Here is a 22,496-nt window from a genome sequence, read left to right as displayed (position 1 = left end):
GGAGATAGAAAGGGTAATAAGTAAATTGTTAAATGGTTCTTCATTAGATTAATTGTAATAAGGTAATGTAAGTAAAGATAATAAGGTAAAAAATGCATACTAATATACTATTAATAGCAATGAGACTAATAGGATGACTTAACTCTATTTGAAATTGAAACTAACAAAGAGAATTTTTCACTTTTGGCATTTTATTCACTTTTTTTCTAAAAATAACATACACCAAGTAATGATTAATTTTTTCCCAAATACCTTCATACCAACCGAATTAAACAACCAACTTAAACTAGTTTAAATAACTAACTTAGCAGTTAATATTTTCAACTAGTTAAATTAGCGAATAACTAAAAATAATAACCTTTTAACCTTAAATTATATCAAAATAAATTAAAATTAGTTTTACCAAACACCATCATAAAAAAATTTACAGTTGTAGTTTAGACTTTTGGGAAACTTCAAGTTTTGCATGGGAGAGATGGTAAGTCACGGGATTAAGATTCGTATATTTCTAATCAAATTGGAATATGATGGATTATGTACAATTCAATATTATACGTTTTTAGACTTTAGTTAATTATAAGGTTGGGATTGTAGATGGTCTAGTCAAGATCACCGATTTGGATAGTCAACTACTGCATTCTTTTTTGACGTCCTTCTCCTTTGACTACTACTAAATTGGTTTGTGTTCGTTTATAAAACACACTTATAAATTGAATCAAGTTTTTAAATGATAATTTCATATTAGGATTATATTATTTTTTTAGCGATGTATTTTTATGTTATTTTTATATTTTATTGCATTTTATGTTTAGAGTATAATTTTTTTTACCAATTTATTTATGTTTGTTTTGCAAGTAAAATAAGCGTAAACTATGAAAAAGTACATGTCTATGGAGGTATGAAAACACTAAGCTAGGTTTGGGTCAAGAAGAATAAGTGCAAAGCTTTTAAAGCAAACTTTGATGAAGTATATGTTTAGGGGTTGTTAAGTATCCATAATTAGACTCTAGAAACGAATTTAATTAAGTCAATTGTTTGGTTTGAGAATTAGTTAACTTATAATCGGAGAGAGATGGTATTAAGTAATAATGGAAGTTTGTAAAAAAAAAAACTTTATAATTGTGATCAAAATTTCATCACCATGAGAATAATATGAAATTTTTGATGAAATTTTAAACTATAAATCATTTTCATTACTATCATTTAATACTACTAACCAAACGAACCATTAGTGTTTTAATGATAACTTTTGATACATCAGTCAAACGAACTATTACTATCATTTAATCTTTCAAAAGTTTTATATCTTACGCCACCTATATTGATCTCTTAACTTATACTTCTATCTCACTCAAAACTATAACAGAAACAATACTTTCAGCGAACACTTCGTACAAAATCAATCATTATTCCACAATAATCCGTTGGATTGAACGATCAACTTGATCAATGTTATTAGCACCAACTTTGCAAGCAAAAATTAGCGATGCAAGTTGTTCAAAAATATCCACATATATAGTCGATACGTGATTTTATATTTAAGAATTAGAGAGAGATTAACTAATATATTGATAGATTACTCCTTCTAATACCAATTAATTTTAAATGGAATTTTATCGAGTTTGTCTACAGTCAAATGTCCTCTTATGTCAATCTTGCATGTTATGTATAAGCCTAATATCAACTCTATCGCTAGTGGGCCATAAACTGAAATAGATTTGTCTGCAAAATGTAGTAAGGGGGCACTATCAGAAAAAAAAAATACAAAAATTAGATTATTTAGAAATAATTAATAGTATGAATTATTTACAGCAGATAGATAACATACGAGATTATTCAGGATATTTTTTTCTATTAGAAAAGCAATTATTAACTTTAAATCACTAATCCAATACTACTATCTGCATGGTTTACTAATAAAAGGTTTGTCCACACTTCGAGAATTATTTTTCATGACTTTTCTCAGAAGCAAAAGGGGTAATTCTATAGTGGATTGGTGGTTCACAATCATTCACGATTTCAACTGTTTATTATTTTGTGATGAAATACTAAGCTATTTAATTTTTTTATAAATAAAAGCATAATTAAAACGCAAAAATAAAATATTAAAAGAAGATATGACTTCCAAATAAATATAACTTTTGACATAAATTAATAAATGTTTTTTTATTTTATTAGTTATCATATAAAATCTCAAACTTAATATTAATATCTTATAGATTTTTATTAATTTAAATTTATTATTAAAGTGCGCACTATAAAATTAGCACAAATTCTTACTTGAGACCGTCTTTCTAAGATACGCGTCTCAAATGGGCCGACCAATTATTACTTAGGAAAACAACTATCAAAAAAACGTGAGTTGTATAATTCTATTTGAAATTGGAGTTATAATCTATTGAAGTTGGTATTATAACTTGTTAGAGTAGGTATTATAACCTATTAAAGTTGGTATTTCCAAATAGGTTATAATACCAACTTTAATAGGTTATAACACCAACTCCAAATGTCAATTTTAATAGGTTATAATACCAACTTTAATAGGTTATAACACCAACTTCAATAGCTTATTAAACCAATTCCAAATAGGCTCAGCCGCGCGCGTCGGTTTTTAAATTCTTTTCTTCTTTTTTAATTATTGGGCCTGAGTCTGGACCTGGAAAGCCGTCTCTTATAAAAACAGTCCGTCAGGGTAGGTGTTGTAAAATTAGCCGTAGCAAAGAATTGTAACTTTCATATGAAGTTTGATTGGTAGCAAGTGTATCCAACTTTATTGAAATTTTGGCAAGCATTAACTGTTTTGACAAGTTGGCCTCATTCATTTTCTGGTAGATGATTATTGGTGAGCTTGAGACTTGAGACTTTAGAGGATAATGTTGATAATCATGATCATCATCATATGGAAGACCATTTGAGATGAGATAACGCAATGATTTCAACCTAACTTATGATATTATTTTTATTTTCCTAAAAATAATTTAAGTGGATGTGTTGTAATCAAGATCGTTATAGAATCGAGATCCTACTATAGATCGATAAGAACGGATTAAATTGTTGAATTGAAGTATTATAAGATCAATTTGATTATTGTTAGAGTTTTTATCAAATTCCTCCGGAGTTCTTTGTGTAGGAATATAGATGAGTAAAGTGAAATTGTAAAAAATAATTTCTTAACATTTAAATAGGATCGCATACATATCATAATATGAATTATCAAAGATAGTAAAATATCATACCCTTGAATAGTGAATTTCATGTTATATAATCAAGTATGAAATATACCAAAATAAAGATATAATAGAACGTCAAATGTCGTTCCTCTAATGTTGGTCCACAAGCATCAAATGGATCACCACACATACTAGTGCGGAATAAGAAATCCCCATTTTATTATTATATTTTAGGTGGAGTATATGTAGAGAATATCAGAATGTATGTCAAACGAGATGAACAAGTGCACTATTTATACACTTTTCTTCGACCTTTCAACTCCAAAATTGGAGATTCAAACGTTAATGATGATTAAAAATGTGGCTTAATTCTTAAATAAAACACACATCAATGCATGCAATAAACTCCTCATGCTTTTTTTTTTTTTGCATGAAAGAAACTCCTTATACTTAAGTGTCCCATAAAAATTCCTTCAAAAAAAAAGTGTCTTATAAGAATTCTATGTTCATAGAGTATATTATTTTATCGATTACTTATATGTGTGATCTCATATGACCCGATTATATTAGTAGTAAATTAATTCTATATAAGTGTATAAATCATAGTTGATTTCTAGCAAAACACTATAACCTGACCACCTAAATTAATCGAAGGTAATTTACCTCTACAAATCCTATTTATATATATAGTAATTACACTTGATCCAAGTACACTTTTTCCTTCACTTTGCACATTGGGCTTTTAGGTATATTTAGCATACTCATATTGGATGGTATCTCCCTTGCGTTCAAGCTATCTTGCGAGGCCTACCGCCTACCACAAGATTATTTTGTGCTTACGATATCAAGGCCGGTTCTATTCTAAAGGGCCTTCACCTATCTAGGTTCTGTTGTGTACTATATTGATTAGTGGTGTAAATTGTTGTCTAATTTCACATAAAGTTACGAGTCAATATAAGACAATCTTATGAGTCGGATCAACTTTTACAACCAAAAGTAAAGCACTTATCCTTTATAGAATTGACATCAATACTTAATGATTGCGAGTCTTGTGATCATATCAACAAATAAAATTTACAACCAAAAAATTCTTCATCCAAAATAAACTCTAATCCACTAGTTCTTTCTCTGAGCAAGAGAGATCAGCTAATCTTTCAATAATGTGCACATTTAGCCAGTCTTCAATTCTAAAGTTTCTCGGTAAAAAGTTCACTATAATAACTGGTTTACAGCTAGTAAATCGGTCAATAAATTTAGCTGGTCAAAATAATTACAACCAATAAACATTTTCCAAACAAACTCATCGATATCTTTTCAGTAAGGCAAGCTCTTAGAACTTGAGCTAATCACCAAGGACTTAACCTTAGAACTTTCCAAAGCAACATTAGCTCTTCTAGTAATCACCTCCATATTCTTATACAAGCTTTGTTTCACCATCTTTTTCATCAACCTCTTCCCTTCATTAGTCTCTCCATCACTCATCGGCGATCCCATCGAAATCAACCTTGTTTGTGGCCCGGAATGTGCAACCACTCTTACCTTTCTTTCATCTTTGAACCATTGTAGCAATTTTAAGGCCCTTTTTTGAGCCAAAGGGCTCCCTAACAAGGCAACTTCAAGCAAATTATGCACAATTCCTAATCTTTTCATCTTATCTCTTTGTTTTGAGCTTTTGTGAGCCAAAATCGTCAATACATATGTTGATAATTCTTGACATTTAGACTTATCATCCCATGTTAGTACATCTATCAAACTCGCCGGTATTGCCTCATTTTCTTCTAATGCTTTTTTACCCATCACAGTTACTACTAAGTTACCCAATATGGCTAGGGCATGTTCTGAAATTTTGGCCATAGATGAAGATAGTATGCTTAAGAGAATGTGCACCACTTGATTTGAGATCAACGGTCCTGTGTTTTCCAAGACTTTTGAGAGGTTGTATAGGGTGGCAAGACATGATTCTTTGGCTTTTATATTGGTTGTATTTGATTGGATAGTGTCGAGTAGGAAGGATATGAGTTTGGATTGAGTATGATTGAAAGGGAATTGTGTATTGAATAGTGATGATATTGACAAGATTAGTTGGGAAAGATCATTTATCAAGGGTGAATCTATGTCTTCAATATTTGTTGGTAGTTTTGATAGGATTCCTGCCTCTAATATTAAGGCCTTATTCCTGTAAAAAGACTCAACTCCATTAGCATCGGTAGAGAATTTAAATTTGGACTTGTTTATGTTAGGACTGGTTTAAGTCATATGATTAAAAATTCTATAATAAAATTATACAACATATAACACAGAAAAATAACAGTCAAATTGATTTTGTACACATGAAAAAATGAGTGTTCAACCCATCGTATACCCTATAATTTTCTCATTAGTATAATGCAATCGAGTTATTGGAACAACTTGGGGGGTCAAATAAAAATTATATTGAAAACCAAATGCATGAGACAAATGTGTTCTTAGTCCAAATGCAACATACAAAGAGAAGAGAACAAAAACATTGTATTGTATAGATCAATCCATACTTTAGTCTTTATAGGAGTATTATTGTTATCTATACAATCTATTATTGGACATCTAATATTTAAAGTAAAAGGCTAATAACATATAGTATTATACTTCGTCACGGCCTATGTCTTCCGTATAATTCGCCTTAATTATTCTAATTTTAATATTTTAAATATTTGTCATTTTTTATTTTCATTAACTTTATTTTATTATTTTGTAATGTTTATGATTTTATTTATTTTCCATTTACTATTGTTAGTATTTTTTAATGTTTGTGATTCCTATAATTTTTAAATTCTTGTGGTCCTTACTTTTTTTCTATTAACTTTATTATTCAATTAAATATATTTGTACATTATAACATGTTCAACTTTTTTTAATTTCCGTTAATATTCCTCTTGAGAATATTAAATATGAACGGAAGGAGTACTATTTATTAATATTTTTAATTTGTATTTATTCTTAATCTATAATTAAAACATAGTTAAATCAGATTCTATTAATTATAAATTTTAATCACTTTAAATTATAGATATTGAGATTAAATAAGTGGATTTGATGGAGAGTGGAAGTTAATGTTATGTGACTATCAAGAATCAAGATCTTCGTTGGAATTATATAAAGTTTCAAAGTCAACTTATGGCCATTGCCATACAATTGAGATGAGGATGGATCTTTTTATTCAATTCCTACGACTCATTTTCAACCTTTCAATATAATTTATATTACTCCTACTATATCTTGTTTTCCTTTGATATGTTATAATAATAGTAATGTACAATACCTAATTTAGGCAATAATATACTAGTATTAACAATATTCCTAATCCAATTAATTTACATAATATACTTTGAATAAATGAATATTTGGGTAACCATTAATGTATTCTATTAGCTAATTATAAGTATTTTATGCCCTAACTTTTAACTAGGATTACACAATTGTTCTGTTCGAGTCAATGGCGAAATTTGAACAACTTTTTAGGAAGAGCGAGGTTACTATAAAACATTTTGTACACTTTTTTATTTGATTTTTCTATAAAGTTTAAAATTATGTTCTATGCATATAAGATCAATAATTGTAATATGTTTAAGATCATATTTGTGTTATGTGTAAATATTTATGAGAGAAATAATACAATGATGATAATTTATGAGAGAAATTAAAGTCAAAGAAAGAAAATATGATTATTGAAGTAGAAAATTAAAAAAATATTGTATTATCGTTATTGTTATAGTTTTAAAATGATGGAGAAGAAAAAATATACAAATTAATTCCTTGATTTTAGGTTAATAATTTACCTAGTGGAATGAAGAAAAAATATTTTTTACTCTTTCTCCTCAAAATAAGGTTGATTATCTTCTTTTTCATTCATCTTTCTCATACCATTATTTTTTTATTATTTATCTCCCCTATTTAATTTACATTTATTTACCTTTATTTATATAGTTTCACTTTTATTTCCCCTTAAATATTTACTCTCATAACACATACTAGAATTTACTCTCCAAATTCCTTTTTAGCTAATAAAGAGATAACAAAAAAAAAAGAAAATGATGCTTATTAAATTTACATTGCCATTAAATCTACTTTAAAAAATTATACTTAATTTTTTATGATTTTCCAATTTTTTTGTGCTTTTCAAGCTTTTATTAGAGGTCTAAAGATCAATTTGTTTAGATATTATATACTTTCTTTCATTATTCTATTTCTTTTAGATAGAGTTGGAATTATACTATATTGGGACTATAAAATCAGAAATTTTGTCTTATCGCCAAAATCTTGCCCTTTAAGTTTCGTCCCTGGTTTCAACTATTTTAGCCTATTTACTTTTAACATGTACATGAAGTTGAGTAAAATGTGTTAAAATATAACTCCCTTTGTTTTTATGATATTGCACTCATTTTATTTTGAGTAATATTTAATAAAAAGTGAAATTTAATTGGAGAATAAGATAAAAAAATAAGTGGATAATAGAAATAGATAGTTAAGATGGAGAGAGAAAATAAGTTTGTGGATGACATTTAAAAAAAGAAAGTAGATTATTGTCAAAAAAATGAGTGCAAAATAAGTAGAAAATTAAAATAAAAAGAGATAAATTGAGAGGGACATAAAAAGTAACATATTTAAATATATGAGATAAAATATAAAAGTGAAAGTGGCGTGATTATATAAAAAATAAAAATAAAATAAATTTATTTAGACAAACCAAAATAAAACTTAAAGTGAGCGTGCAAATGTCAGCCTGGTGGGTGTCATTCCATATCACCCCACCACCCTTTCAAGTGGACATTCGGCGGAATAAAAGGCAGTTATAATTTAGTGGAATGTACAAACGTATTTTTGATAACTCAATTGTAAATATAGATAATTGTAAGTGAGGGGTATGAGGCTTTCTTTATCCGTTTAATATGTATTTGTACGTCCTACATATTGAAAAAATTCTTACGAGACTACTCAAAATGTTGGTAATAAAGCTTGAACTTGGGACATTACTTACACAAACTAATTTCTTAACCAATTTAACAAATCGGTAAATACGAAACTTTATAGTTGTTGTCTAGTATGGTATTTGGTATAAATATAACTTTAAAGTAATACAATTGGGGATCTTCAAAAGCTTTAAGCTTAACTAGTGTTAAAGCAAATATAATGATGAATCCTGACCTCTCAAGTAATAAACATTAAGTTGTTAAGTTAGTTTATTGATATGTTTTAAAATTCAGCGTGATAAAAAAATTGGCAGCATATTTAAAATTAATCTTATTCACTTAAATTAAAATATTTAACATCAAATGAAAAATTCTTCTAACCTAAAATACTTTTATGTAAATGAGAGTAATCGTGTGTGTATATATATATATATATATATATATATAATTAAATTAATTAGTCAAAAAATTCAATTGAAAATATTTTTATAAATGTAAGATGAGTACTCCATGACGATTCAGCGATCAAGCATTTAGTGATCTGGTTTATTTAAAGTTTAAATGTTGACCATTACTACACACGTGGAGAGCAGTGATGTCTGCGGAGCACAAAGTGCAAGCAGTAAGCTTGACAGTTGACAAAGTTGTAAAATATGCATTCGTACGTCGGTGCTACTACTTTATTACTTTATTATATCATCCCTTGTCTCACAAATTTTGCTATATTTTCTATATTAGCTGATTCATAATTTTAAAATTTTTTATTTATATATATAACTTATTTTTTTTAAAAAAATTGTATATTTCTCTCACGATGTAAGCTGGCTGCGTCAGTTTTACTCACTATTTTAATAATGATTTATTTTTTCAGTTTTTTTACTTTTGCAATAAATTGCTTGCAAATTATATTTGTAGCAAAAGGTTTGAGAGGTGCTAAAAGAACTTGATTTTCGCAACTATTAATTGAACTTCATTAATGAATACTTACTACCTAAACGCTGTCATTACCTAATAGGTCAGAGATTTCACCAATAGGAAGGTGAAATTAGTCCTTGATTACTTTTCTTAATATGAGATTATACTGAATTCATCTAAGTTAATGGGGCCCTAAAATATTAGAGATCTTAATATTAAATTACGTAGTATATGTTAAAGTGTTTAAAGACACAAAGTTATTAGAAAAATATCATAATATTTAAAATTGCACAAGGCTTTTAAGAAATTTGTCAATTTTTGCTCCACCCCTGTCCAAATTTATTCAATAATTTGCAATTTTAATTTGGGGTTAATTAAATAGTCAAAGTTAAACATGTTTTTCTAAAGGCCATATTAAGAATTTTGTTTTTGTTATGACTTATGTAAGGATAAAATCACAACCTTCTATAATCCTATGATCTAAATTGCTTTACCTACATGGAAAGGCAGTCTTATTTGAGAACACTCATAGCAAAATAATTTGGTATAATTTAAATGATTGTAAGGAGAGTTATTTAAAATCAATCTAATTAATTGTATACGTATGATATGACTCTATTTTGAATAACCCATATATAATAATTAAATAAAATTACCAAAATATTTAAATACACATATATAACCCGAAATAAATTCAATCTAATATTGTATACCTAAAATTCACCTGAATATTTAAATATACATCTCTAATCGAATAGTCAATTAACCCAATTTATTTGTAATAAAAAAAAGTACTAGAAGGAAGACAAAACAGAATGATATAGCGCATTAGCCGATTAACAAGTCTAATTGTCAAGAAAGACAAGTTGCGCCAACCTTAGGTCATTTTCCATTGTTTGTACGATTAGACTTAGTGTTAGCGATAGTCACTCAAAATAAACACAAGAACATTATCCACTCAAATTGAATTTATAATTATGTGAAAATTAATATATACAAAATTTAATTTTGAACTACCCTATAAAATCGAATTAAAATCGACCGCATAGCCTAAACGTACATTTTTAAACTACTAGCTGTCTATCAATAATGAGTCGAATTAATTTGTATTTAGGACCATTTATTTTTCTATTGTTCAATATCGAATTACTTCGTGCATAAAATAGTTTCTTTCATTTTACAATTATGCAAATAATAATGTCTAAATGTAATTACAATTTAAAAAATTATACTTCCTTCTATTCTTCCTATTTGTCCTATTTACTTTTTGGTTACTATTTACTAAATTACTCTTAATTTGTATTTTATTGTCGCTCTATAAGTTAAAATATAGTCAAGTGAAATCTTGTTTTATTCGTCTCAATGCAATGATATTAACGACTAAAATGTTATCTTGACAAGCGTAAAAAAGATAAATGAGGCAAGTAAGTTAAATAGCAGCCATGAGGGAATATAGAACATTAATATCAATCAATCATAATTAAGAAAATTTCCGTCCTTTATCAATAAATCCTACTATTTTCTACTTGTTCATGCATATCTTAATATTAAATCAAAAAACATAACAAATTTCTCAAATTTATGAAAATGTAGAAGAATTAAATTAAATTCAATAAAATTTGGCTTCTTTTTATCTAGTAATAGAATAATTAATCCAATGCAAGTTTTAACGACAAACAAATATAGAAAACATGAAAATGTCAAAAAGTTTGGAGAACTCACGTAAAGGAAGCGTCGGAAAATTGCGTCAAGACTTGAACAACCAAATGGCGGCGAAAAAAAGCGTCGGAATCAAGCATTGAAACAAGAGGAGGAATAACACCTAATTCAGCTAAACTCTTTGTAATCTTAACATCTTCAGAAGCAAAACGCTTAATTTCCCTAATACCATTTTCTTTCTCTTCCCATTTCCCAAACAAAATCTGTTTTACTGCTCTCTGTAAGACCATTTTTTCATTATTAGCTCCCTCAATTTTCTCCATTTTTTCTGTTTTTGTATCCATTAATTGAGTCTTATGATCATTAAAATCACATGTGAAAGGAAAATTTTTGGTGGGTCTTTTGGATTGATGAGTATTTTCCTCTGTTTTTACCTGATGAATATGCTCTGTTTTTCTCTGCAACATATCCTCTGTTTTTGTATCTATTGATTCAGTTTTATGCTGATTAGAGGTATAAGGAAAAGGTAATTTTTTGGTGGCTTTTTTGGGTAGGAGGAAAAAACGAAGTATTTTGAGAAAGAATTGGAGTTTTGATGAATAAGTGATAACCCACTTAGATGACAAAGAAGAAGAAGATTTTTCTTGCATTTGTGAAGATATTAAGTACAAAAAATGAATCTTTGTGTTGTTGTTTTGAAAGTTTGAATTATCTCAAGGTTGGAAAATATATATAGTTAAAGACTAAATAAAGAAAATTAGTCAAATCCTTACTCCATTCCTAAGGGTGGTTATTGAGCGGAGAAACTCTTGGGCCGGATTTTCATTTATGGATATGATCGTATTGATCATCATCTTCCTCCGCTATTCAGAGTTTAGACCCTGGTTATAATTCTTATTGAAATACACGGGATATGATAATAATGTATAAAGTGTATTTTATTTTTGAGTTTTAAGTTTTAATCATAAAAATTGAGTTTATACTAATTTGCTATGATTTCTATTTTAATTGTCATATTTATTAATTAATATTATGATTTTTAAATTATTTTCTCTTTGTTAATTTATCTATACATTTATTTATTGTTTTTTGATTAAACTATTTTTTGATATTAGTGAATATCAAATGTTTTTAATTAGCAAATTCAAATGGATGGATTGGAAAATTAAGAATGGTGGGGAATGTGAGGACTGAGGAGTTAAAGTGGGGAGCACATGAAAGGGGAAAAGAGTGTCTGAATCTGAATCAAGGAAAGTGTGATAAGCAAATTATTTAAATGGAATAACAAAGAAAAAAGGGGAAAGGAGCAAAGAGTGTTAGTTGTTACTGCCTCCGTTACTATTTGTTCTTCCTATTTGGGTATTTCACAAAGATTAAGAAAAAGAGAATCTTTAGTGGTAGTGGGTATTATTTTAATTATATAATAGTGGGAAGTAATGATTGTATTGGAAGTATGAGGTTGTAGTGGGTATTATTTTAATTAAATAGTAGTGTGAAGTAATGATTGTATTGGAAGTATGAGAGAGAAAATAATTATAAATAAAAGAAAATGGGTGCATTAAAAGAAAAAGGGAATTTTAAGGGGTAAAAGTGAGATAAAAACTTTCTAAAAATAGAAAGTATTCTAAAGTGGAAGAACTTTTGAAACTACCCGTTATAGTAATGTGGAAGATCAAAAAGGAACGGAGGGAGTAGTTGTTAGCTCGTTTGCCGGAATTGTGTCACGTGAAAATCCACTCAAATTCCATTTTGTCTCGTGACTACTGATTTTATTTGAGTCTGAATATTATATGCGATATGCTATGGCCTATGAATATGATAGTACCACTAAATTTGACCTAGTGATCAAATTAAGAAAAATAGCATAAAAAGGTATTGTGAGGAATACTAAAAAAAATATGCGAGTAAGACAAGAAGTTAATAAAATGGTTGGATAACAATTTTTAAAAAATTGGATAATAATTAAAAATAAAAATATAATAATTTTAGAGACGGACTAAAAAGACAAATATGACAATCTTTAGAATCACGGAGACAAAAGCGGAGTAAATATTGACAAATTATTTGAAAATCATGTGCAATTTCAAAAATTATAAGTAATATTTTTCTAATAAATTTGTATCTTTAAACACTTAATATATGCTACATAATGTAATATTGAGGTTTCTAATTTCTCAAGGCCCCATATAATCGAACATGTTGAACATTCTCAGAACTTCTTCCGAGCAATTTTTCATATTCATTGATTGTTTATCTCTTGACTCATAATGCAAAATGCTTGATCGATAGTTATTAGGGTGAGAGTTGGTAAAATTCAACTAAAAAATTGAAGATGTCTAACTGAAAAAATAGGTTAAAAATCAAATTTTATTATGATATATCTCATATGTTTGAATTATGGATCGGATGATGATCTATTAATTTTCCGTCGGATTTCAAATTGATTTCGAATAGGTTTAAAAATTAATGACACATAAGAATTATCCTGTTGAATTAGTAACAGACTAGAATAGGAATCAAGGTATTAATAGCTTCGATTGTGTTCAATCACAACTATTACCGTTAAAACCGCAATCACAACTACAACCACAATTACGAACACAACCACAACTGATCCCATCGGCTTAGGCTAATTCCATCGATCAAATCTGAAAGCCTTTATATGGCAGTAAGCACTATTTGCTATATTATCTGTACATTTTCGGTTAAAACAATAAGCTTTTAGCTTTTCTTTCGAGGGGAATGGCACCTTGTTTTGCAATATACAAACTAAGCCGGTGAGAACCCGGTCTTCATATTTCAACACATTCGTCCTCGTCAATGTCGTCTTCAATATCCCAGTCTACTTCAAATGAGTTAGCTGATTTCTTCAATTCTGTTAATCCGGTGAGATCTTCTAAGTATGTTGGAAGGTTGATTGCCTTCAATATGAAATCCATTCCATTTTTCTGGAATTCCGATACTATCTGAAACATACAATACAGAAAAAATATTTCACAGTAGCTAATGAAAGTGTTAGAGTATATAACATATCCTGGGGCCTCATTGAGTTGGTTTATTGACAAGGTATCAATAGCCATCGTGATAAGAGGTCACAGGTTCGAAATTCAACCACCCCTCACTTAAAGTGGAAATTTTAACACCAGGTATGAGGACGGGTTTGTGCTACATCCACACTTCTGGCCCAAAGGGCTCTCGTGTGAGAGGTCGTGTTAGAGTATATAACATATCCTGAGGCCTTACCATCAGCTTAAACTTTTGGTTGAGTTGGTTTCTTAACAGAAAGAAGCCATACACAACACATCAGATTCCTAGGAATACTTCCAATTAGATTTTCTTCCATTTTCATCGTTGTTCATCATCAGTTGGTGAATTTGTCAAACAACGATAGCATAATCATATCATGCTTTGACAGAATCTCCCCGAAAGGCGAGCTAGGAGGATAAGTTTATCACAGAAAGAGAAGTAAAAAGAAAGACCAGGTAGCACGATACTTGACTTACAATTGGACTACAAGCTGTGCAACTGTTTGAAGCATGACCTACAAGTGTCATCTGCGAAAACAGAGAAAGTGAGCCTCGGATTTGGTGGGGAATTATACCAAGAGGTTGCTCATTGCCAGTATCACTTGATCCGGAAACTTCAGCAGGTGCATATATCCTGCGCAGATTTATTCATTTTATTAAATAAAAGAAATCAAATCTTTAAAGCTGAAAAGAATTGATCATAATCTAAAAAAATCAAAAAACATGAGTTCATCATACAATAATATGTATAATGTGACCGGTGAAACATAATTTGCTAGTTAATTCGTTTTTCGAATTTGTGATTAGCTCAAAAATGCCAAAAATAGCCCAAAACTGACCATAATTTGTTTTATCGATTCGCGGAAAGATTAGCGAATCATGTGACACTGGATGTGACATATAATTACAGGAAAAGAAGGATGAGAAAAATATTTTCTAGATAAAACAACTCGTATACTGAGCTACATACAAGTTCCAATGCTTTAGTCCGCGCAACAAGCAGCCGAAAGAATTATGCTTAGCAAATTTACCTAAGAGGATGATGAAGGAGTCCCACCAAAAGTTCAACAGCAAGTGCTGAAGCAATCGGAGCAAGACCTGGACGTGTAACTGTACATTGCTGGTCTAGAGTGCGATTGGTAGTTGACTGCAAAAACCATTAATATGGAGAATTGGGTTGGATCAAATTTGTTATTGCAAAGTAAAAGACAATGACAAAAATCAAAAAGAAAATAAAAACTATGTAGAAGAAAAAGAGAAATACATCAATCGGAGCGACCACATCATTGCAGAAATAGCATCCCAATCTAGGTTCCTTGTGTTCATTCTTTACAGATAAGTTCCCCATGCTAGATGACAAGGCGTCCACTGTTTCACAAGAACTGATAGGGCCAGCTCCGTGGCGCATAACCAAGAAGCTCTCAAACCCCAATGCAGCATTCACGGCGATCTAAATGCAAGAATATTCAGGATCAATGCCAAACAGTCTTGAAAATTGTAGCAACAAAATCGTGTTGATTAACTTAGCGTGACATAAGAGGTCTGTAAAATTCTTCGGTATTGGACATAAGAAAATTTCTTTTTTCTAAGCTCAAATTTCAAAACGGAGCTGAGAAGAAATGTGTTTTAATCAACCACACCCCCGCAAAGAAAAAGAAACGGGGACAAAGAAATTAAAAGTGATACTCACAAAGACAACTACACAACGTCAGAATGTCGGAAGAGAAAAATAAGCAAATAGAATGAATTGCAGTCAACAACCTTGTTGGAACTTGTGCAGAGGAGTGTTGGAAGCCATCGACTTTCCCTAGTATCTGTCAATAAAAAAACTACATCATGTACGTTAATCAATTCTTTGAGTTGTTTGCAATCATCCAACACATTGCTCTCCTCTTGGATAGACACTGGATGTCCGGGCATTGGGATGGACATCACGATCCCTTTTGCATCCTGATATGCGCAAGAAGAAAACCAGTCATGCATCCAACGGATGGGAAAATGATCAATCACGCAACTGATAAGTCAAGAAGAAAATTATCACAAATTAGTTAGCAGCAATACCACAGCTGGGAATATAGACTTAAGGCTTCTTTCTGCGGCTAGAGCTTTATATTGACCACCATTAAGACAATCTTCTAGCGTGTACAGTGATTGTCTCAATGGATTAGACATGGCCACCTTTCCATTGTCTATCAGTGTAATCTTTCGCACACCCCAAGCCTGTAAAATCACAACAATTGGAATTACGTATAAAAGGAAAATTGAACAAGGGTATACTGATCTAATAAGTTCTAACTTATTGTGCAATTACCATGAGTGTCCGAGCAACCTGGCATCCTAGCGTACCAGCTCCAAGGAGAAGACACCTAATTCCAGACAGAAGAGTCAAGTCCAAAGAGGGTAGAGCCCGCCATCTCATCAACTTTAAATTCAAATCCGCAGCAGATTCAGCCAACCTGCGAATATTAACAGAAAGAAATTATGAAATGGAAATACCAGTTCGGACATCAACACCAACAATAGAAAAATGATGTGGCAAAGACATTATTGACATAAATACCTGGTAGGATCCATAGATGTAGCAAGGTTAATGGATCTGGTTACTTTTTTTGCTTTATCAAGTTCCCATCCAACCGCTTTAGGTACATGGCCATGGACCTCCCATTCTACAACAAGAAGCTATCATTTTCACATGAATAGTGGTTGAAAAAGAATATAATCAGTTTTAAAAGCAGGGAAATGAGCAAAAGAAGTGAGCAATCAGAAAATATATGTTACTCAGTGTATCATACTATACCTTGCGGAGAAATCAGGGCTTTACCAATAAGTGACAATCCCATATCTGCAAAACCACGATTTTCACGATAGCAGAAAAAGCGAACAGTTTCTAGGTTCCATCTTGTATACAAAAACGCAAGGAAATTGCGAAGAGGCCAACCGGGATGGTTGGGAAGATTGCAGGGATCATAAAAGCCAAAAAATATCTGCATGTTTGAGTATAAGCATCACAACAGAAAAAAGCTAAACCGATACTTAATTCAAATAATGTAACTTAAATAGTAAAGTTTGAACTTTGAACAAAACAAATATAATTATAAAGAAGTTCAAGCACACAGCCAAACCTTCTCACTCTCCTGTTGGCATGATTCCCACTCATTAAGATGCCTCAGTCTGGCATGTGAATTTGAAGCAATAGTAACAAGAAAGAAGGGGACGCCTGGATATTACAAATTAGTATTGTCAATGGATGATACATGGAAAGAAGATAATTAAAATGTTTCAAAAGAAAAAAATGAAGAAATGTGTAAAAGCTGAAATTATTATATCTCTTCTAGAAGGGACAAGGAAGAAAGTAAATCACCTGAAGTGACTGCTGAGGAACGCCACTCATTGCAAGCAGCTGACACTGACTCGGCCTAAAACACCAACCACCCTAATGTCAAAGATTACTAACATTAAGTCCAAAACATAAAACGGTGACCGTGTTTTACGCACCTCTTCTGAGCTTAGCCACTCTGAAGCGGGCCTCAAATCAACCACATTAGCAGGAGGATCAAGCACTAATGCAGGAAATGCAACAGAGTAGTAGAACCTCCATTTTTTTAGGTCCGCAAACGAAATAACAAGGAATCTAGAAAGTAATGCACATTCTTTCTCCACATTCCCATTATTAATATCATCCCAAATCTGATAGAACGACAGGCAAATCTTATTAGACTAGCATGGTACGTAATGATATTATTGAACAGAAGGCACTAAACGATGGCACACCTTTCCAGCTTCTTCCTTCAATAGTTTCTGTTTGTCAAGCTCCCGGAAGCCCTCTATTGTATTCGTATTATAAAGTGTTCCCCGGACAGCACATCTATTTCTGTTTGAATGGCTTGAATTTGTCGATGAATGCTCATTAGTTTCAGATGAAAAAGATTCGGAAATAATATTTAAGTGGTTTGATACTTGAAAATGTGAGCATGGTGCAAAAAATCCTGCAGATTAATCAATCATAGGTATTCAATAGATCAAAAAAAATTCAAAGCTATTGTTTTGAGGAAGAAAAAGAATGAGAACAAAAAGTAAATCACACACCCATATGTTAAATTCAAGCCATTCAAGCCAGAATTGGAGTAGGAACAGAGGTGCTAGAATAGCTGCTAATGCTCAAGAAAGAGGTATCCTAGGAGAGGGGAGTGAAATCACAGTAGAGCAACTGGAGCAGCTTCTAAAAAACATTCCAGGACGCCACAAAATCTCTGTGAACAATGCACATTCAGAAGAAGTTGACAACAGCTTTGCTGGTTTTGCAGGTATGTTATCATGCTTTTATGCAAATGGAAAAATAGCTGAGTGGATAATAGATTCAGGTGCTAGTGACCATATGACAGGAAGTGTGGAATGTGTAACTAATCCTAGGCCTATGAAAGCTGAGTATACAAATAAATCTGCCTAAAGGTGAAACATCCAAAATTTCTCATTGTGTTCTGTGACACTTGAAAATGGGCTAACCCTTAAAGATGTTTAGGTAGTCCCTGACTTTAAACATAGTCTATTATCTGTAAAAAAGCTCATTGATTCTGAAAATTGTAAGGTAAACTTTTATGCTAGATGGTGCATTATTGTTCACAATGACACTCAGAAAATCCAGGGGCTGGGCGGGTTAAAAGATGGGCTATATTTTCTCATTAATCAAAACATAAATTCAGTGGTTGGAGACATGAAACATGTTGCACTTAATTCTGTTAAAGTAGCACATGGTTGTATTGAATCTGAAAAATTGGATGAAACTTTTTTATGGCACTTAAGGTTGGGACATGCCCCTATGATGAAACTTTACCACCTAGGTGTCATTAGTAAACCATCCACACAAATACAACATTTGTGTGTGACCTGCCCCATGGGAAAACTCACCAAACAACCTTACAAACTCAGCCAATCCCATGCTACCCAACCATTTGAACTCCTTCACATAGATGTTTAGGGACCATACAGAGTTTCCATAAGGGAAGGCTTCAAGTTCTTCCTCACAGTTATAGATGATCACTTAAGAACCACTTGGGTGACTTTACTTGAACAAAAATCTGACTCCTTCACAGCTTTGCAAAAGTTCATCACCCTAGCCAACACTCAGTTTGGAAAGAAGGTGAAAATTGTGAGATCTGATAATGCATTGGAGTTTGATGATACTCAACGTAGATCCCTACATGACTCTCATGGAATTATGCATCAAACCACATGTGTTGATAGGGCTCAGCAGAATGGGAGATGTGAACGAAAACATAGTAATATGTTGGAAATGGCAAGGTGTTTGAGAATGCAAGCTGGCTTACCCAAAACCTTTTGGGGTGACTATGTGCTAACTAGTGCCTACATAATCAATAGATTTCCCACCACCACCCTCCACAACAAAACCCCGTGTGAAATCCTTCAAAAACAAAAAACTTCCTACTCCCAACTTAAGCCATTTGGATGCCTAGCCCTTGCATACAATCCAAGACACAATCATGACAATATGAACCCCAGGGGTTTACCTTGTGTTTTCATTGGCTACCCTCCCCTTCAAAAAGGATATAACCTCTTGAATCTTCTGTCCAAACAAACCTTTGTGTCCAGAGATATCAAATGGTTTGAACACATTTTTCCTTACACTTTGAACCCTAACCAACTTCATCAACTAATGCCTCATTCTCCTAAAAACTCCATTCAACAATCAGCTTTATGGGAAGACTCATCAGATGATGAATCCCCTTCTGATGACCCTTCAAGTCCTCCTGCCTCTCCTCCTAGTCCTTCTACTTCTCCTGAAACTTCTACAACCCCCATTGTCTCCCCACCAGCTCCACCTCTCAGATGTTCAGATAGACTTAAAACCACTCCTAGTTGACTTGTAGATTATGTTACCCCCATTGCTAACTCTACTACTGCTTCTGTGAACCCTCAATTTCATTGTTTCTTGGCTAATCTTCATCAAGCCTCTGGCCCTACGACATTTTCTGAAGCCAGCATGCATGCTCACTGGATAATAGCTATGAATGAAGAACTGTCTGCTCTAGAAAATAATCACACTTGGGTTATCACAAATCTTCCCCCGGTAAAAAAGCCATAGGCAGTAAATGGCTCTTCAAAACGAAGTATATTCCTGATGGCAGCATAGAAAGATACAAAGCACATCTAGTGATCATGGGGAACAAACAACAGTATGGTACCTTTGCTCCTGTGGCAAAACTTACCACAGTTAGGGCTTTGCTTGCAGTGGCAGCTCTTAGTTATTAGGAAGTGTATCAACTTGATGTAAAAAACGCCTTCCTACATGGTGACCTTGATGAGCATGTGTACATGAAGTTTACCACAGGGTATCAGGGTCCTGGGCAACCTATCTCCATTCACCTCAACTCTCCCACTCCTAGTAAAGTTTGCAAGCTACAAAAGTCACTCTATGGCCTTAAACAGACGCCTAGACAATGGTTCTCTAAACTGTGCTATGCCTTGCAAACATGTGGATTTCACCAGTGCAAGAGTGATTACTCACTCTTTACCAAACATCATGCTAGTCATCACACTGTGATATTAGTATATGTAGATGATTTGCTTATAGCTGGCAATAACCCATGCACCATCACAGAAACCAAAGCTTTCATGTCCTCCAAATTTCATGTGAAAGACTTTGGCCACCTTAGATACTTCTTAGGCATAGAGGTTGATCGATCCCCAAAAGGAATTTTCCTGGAAAAATACAAATACACCACTGACCTCATTAAAGAATACAAATTGACTTACTCCAAACCTCTTAAACTACCCCTTGATCCAAACACTAAGCTAACCCTTAACCTAGGTGATCCCCTTCCATCCATTTCTTCCTATCAACAGCTTATAGGCAAGCTTATCTACCTGACTTTGACTTGCCCAAATATTGCCACCAAAGCCTAATACAGCCGACGAAATTAAGTCAATTCATGCATCAACCCACCACCATCCATATGCAAGCCGCAAAAAAGGGTCCTAAGGTACTTGCACAATAATCCTTCACAAGGTATCCCGCTTACTTCATCCTGAAAGGCACGTCTCATAGCTTACTGTGACAGTGATTAAGCAGGATGTCCCATTTCTCACAAGTCAACAACTGGTTTTTGCATTCTATTGGGTGACTCTTCCATCTCCTAGAAGTCTAAAAAGCAGGTTGTGGTAGCAAGAAGCTCAACTGAGGCTGAGTATCGTGCCATGGCACTCACTACATTTGAAGTCTTTTGGTTGGTTCAGCTTCTTAAGGATATTGGTCTGTCTCATCACAACCCCACTATCCTTAAATGTAACAACAAAGCAGCTTTATCAATTGTTGCTAATCCAGTTCATCATGAGAGAACAAAACACATTGAGGTAGACTGCCACTTTATTCGTGAAAAGCAACACTCTGGCATAATTCAACCTCAATATGTTCCTCATAAAGACCAGGATGCTGACATCTTAACTAAGTCCCTTCTAGTCTCTCAGCATCATCATCTTTTGCTCAAGCTGGGAGCTCAAGCTACAGCTCCACTCCCACCTTGAAGGGGGGTGTTGACAATACTACTCTATGTGCAGTGTGTACCACTGTTGTGTGTGTACTGCCTGTTGGCTCTCTCCTTTGCTGTCCTTTCTTATTTTTCCTTTTTTAGTCTATTTCTGTTATGATGTTGTCCTAGTTTATTCTCTTTGTCCCAATGGTCCCATGTACATAAATGAATGTATGTTGGCCAAGTTTCCTAACATCATAGTGGATAGCTGCCCTAGCTTGATATATATATGTAATGCTTGTGGCTTAAGAAAGAAATGAATGAAATACAAAAAACATTCCCACTGCATTGTTGATTCTTATTCACTCATCATGGTATCGAAGCCTTACAGACTCTGATTATCATCTATTCCTATTTTCTTCTTCTGCCTCTCCATTCTTTTTTTTTTCTGTCTTCTGATTCCTCTTTTTCTCTTCTCTCTTCTCTTCTCTCATCTGTACTCTTACTAATCAGTTCATGGAGAAAATGAACCCTCAAAATCCCTTATATCTGCACGAATCAGATGGTCCCAATACAGTGAGTGTAGATAAGCTCACAGATATCAGCAACTACAGAAGGTGGAGAAGATTCATGGAAATAGCATTGTCCTCCAAAAGAAAACTTGGCTTCATCAATGGAACAGTCACTAGAGATGAAGAGGACAGAGTCAAAGGTGATTTATAGGACACTTGTAATGACAATGTTATAGGATGGATAATGAGCTCAGTGCCTGAACCAATCAAACAAACCATCATGTACATGATGACAACAAAAGAAATATGGTTGTATATTGAAAGGAGGTTTTGAATCTCCGATGGATCTCTAAAATACAAACTCAATAAAGAGTTGAATGAAACTAAGCAAGGCTCATCATCTATCAATGAGTATTATAGAGTGATGAAGAGTGAGTGAGAAGAGCTAGAATCTTTGGATAAACCATCCCAACACCATGATTCAAAGGGATTGAATCATTGAAGTAGGACTATGAACAAAAAGTAAATCACACAAAAATCCTGCAGATTAATCAATCATAGGTATTCAATAGATCACACAAAATTCAATGCTCATAGCTGTTGGCAAAACACCTCACTGTCCCCTAGTTTCTATGGATACACTATCAACTTTAATAACATCAATATATAACTTTCTATTCTAGCATTAATCTCCAAAATCAAAATAAAAATCACATCCAAAAGTGATATAGAATGTATGCATGTCATAATTTGTACATCCAATTTGTAAAGTTCCAAATTATAA

General features: G+C 32.3%; 2 protein-coding genes across 3 annotated transcripts in view; both read right to left on the bottom strand.

Annotated features, from left to right (window-relative positions):
* Positions 1-3,909: 3,909 nt before the first annotated feature.
* Positions 3,910-11,929, bottom strand: LOC130823739 (uncharacterized). The gene is made up of 2 exons (XM_057688476.1): positions 10,754-11,929; positions 3,910-5,346 (listed from the first exon to the last, which is right to left on the bottom strand). Exons 1-2 carry the CDS (start codon positions 11,338-11,340, stop codon positions 4,485-4,487), a joined length of 1,449 nt encoding a protein of 482 aa, XP_057544459.1. The 5' UTR covers positions 11,341-11,929; the 3' UTR covers positions 3,910-4,484.
* Positions 11,930-13,157: 1,228 nt separating this feature from the next.
* The window catches only part of LOC130823878 (ubiquitin-like modifier-activating enzyme atg7), a 9,982-nt gene continuing 643 nt past the window's right edge, over positions 13,158-22,496 (bottom strand). The window contains exons 2-15 of one of the 2 annotated variants that reach the window (XM_057688694.1): positions 17,803-17,966; positions 17,488-17,702; positions 17,212-17,403; positions 17,078-17,132; positions 16,839-16,933; positions 16,514-16,700; positions 16,277-16,382; positions 16,028-16,172; positions 15,778-15,936; positions 15,478-15,666; positions 14,981-15,166; positions 14,748-14,863; positions 14,194-14,350; positions 13,158-13,656 (exon numbers count right to left, since the gene is read on the bottom strand). In XM_057688694.1, the coding sequence (XP_057544677.1) occupies positions 13,483-13,656; positions 14,194-14,350; positions 14,748-14,863; positions 14,981-15,166; positions 15,478-15,666; positions 15,778-15,936; positions 16,028-16,172; positions 16,277-16,382; positions 16,514-16,700; positions 16,839-16,933; positions 17,078-17,132; positions 17,212-17,403; positions 17,488-17,702; positions 17,803-17,806 (1,980 nt within the window). In that variant the 5' untranslated portion in view covers positions 17,807-17,966 and the 3' untranslated portion in view covers positions 13,158-13,482. The remainder of the gene's footprint in view (positions 13,657-14,193; positions 14,351-14,747; positions 14,864-14,980; positions 15,167-15,477; positions 15,667-15,777; positions 15,937-16,027; positions 16,173-16,276; positions 16,383-16,513; positions 16,701-16,838; positions 16,934-17,077; positions 17,133-17,211; positions 17,404-17,487; positions 17,703-17,802; positions 17,967-22,496) is intronic. The other variant, XM_057688693.1, reaches the window with a different exon arrangement.

Source organism: Amaranthus tricolor, chromosome 9 (assembly GCF_026212465.1).
Source record: "Amaranthus tricolor cultivar Red isolate AtriRed21 chromosome 9, ASM2621246v1, whole genome shotgun sequence".
Classification (NCBI taxonomy): Eukaryota; Viridiplantae; Streptophyta; class Magnoliopsida; order Caryophyllales; family Amaranthaceae; genus Amaranthus; species Amaranthus tricolor.
Note: the sequence above shows the minus strand (reverse complement) of the source record. Positions and strands in the feature narration are given on the sequence as shown.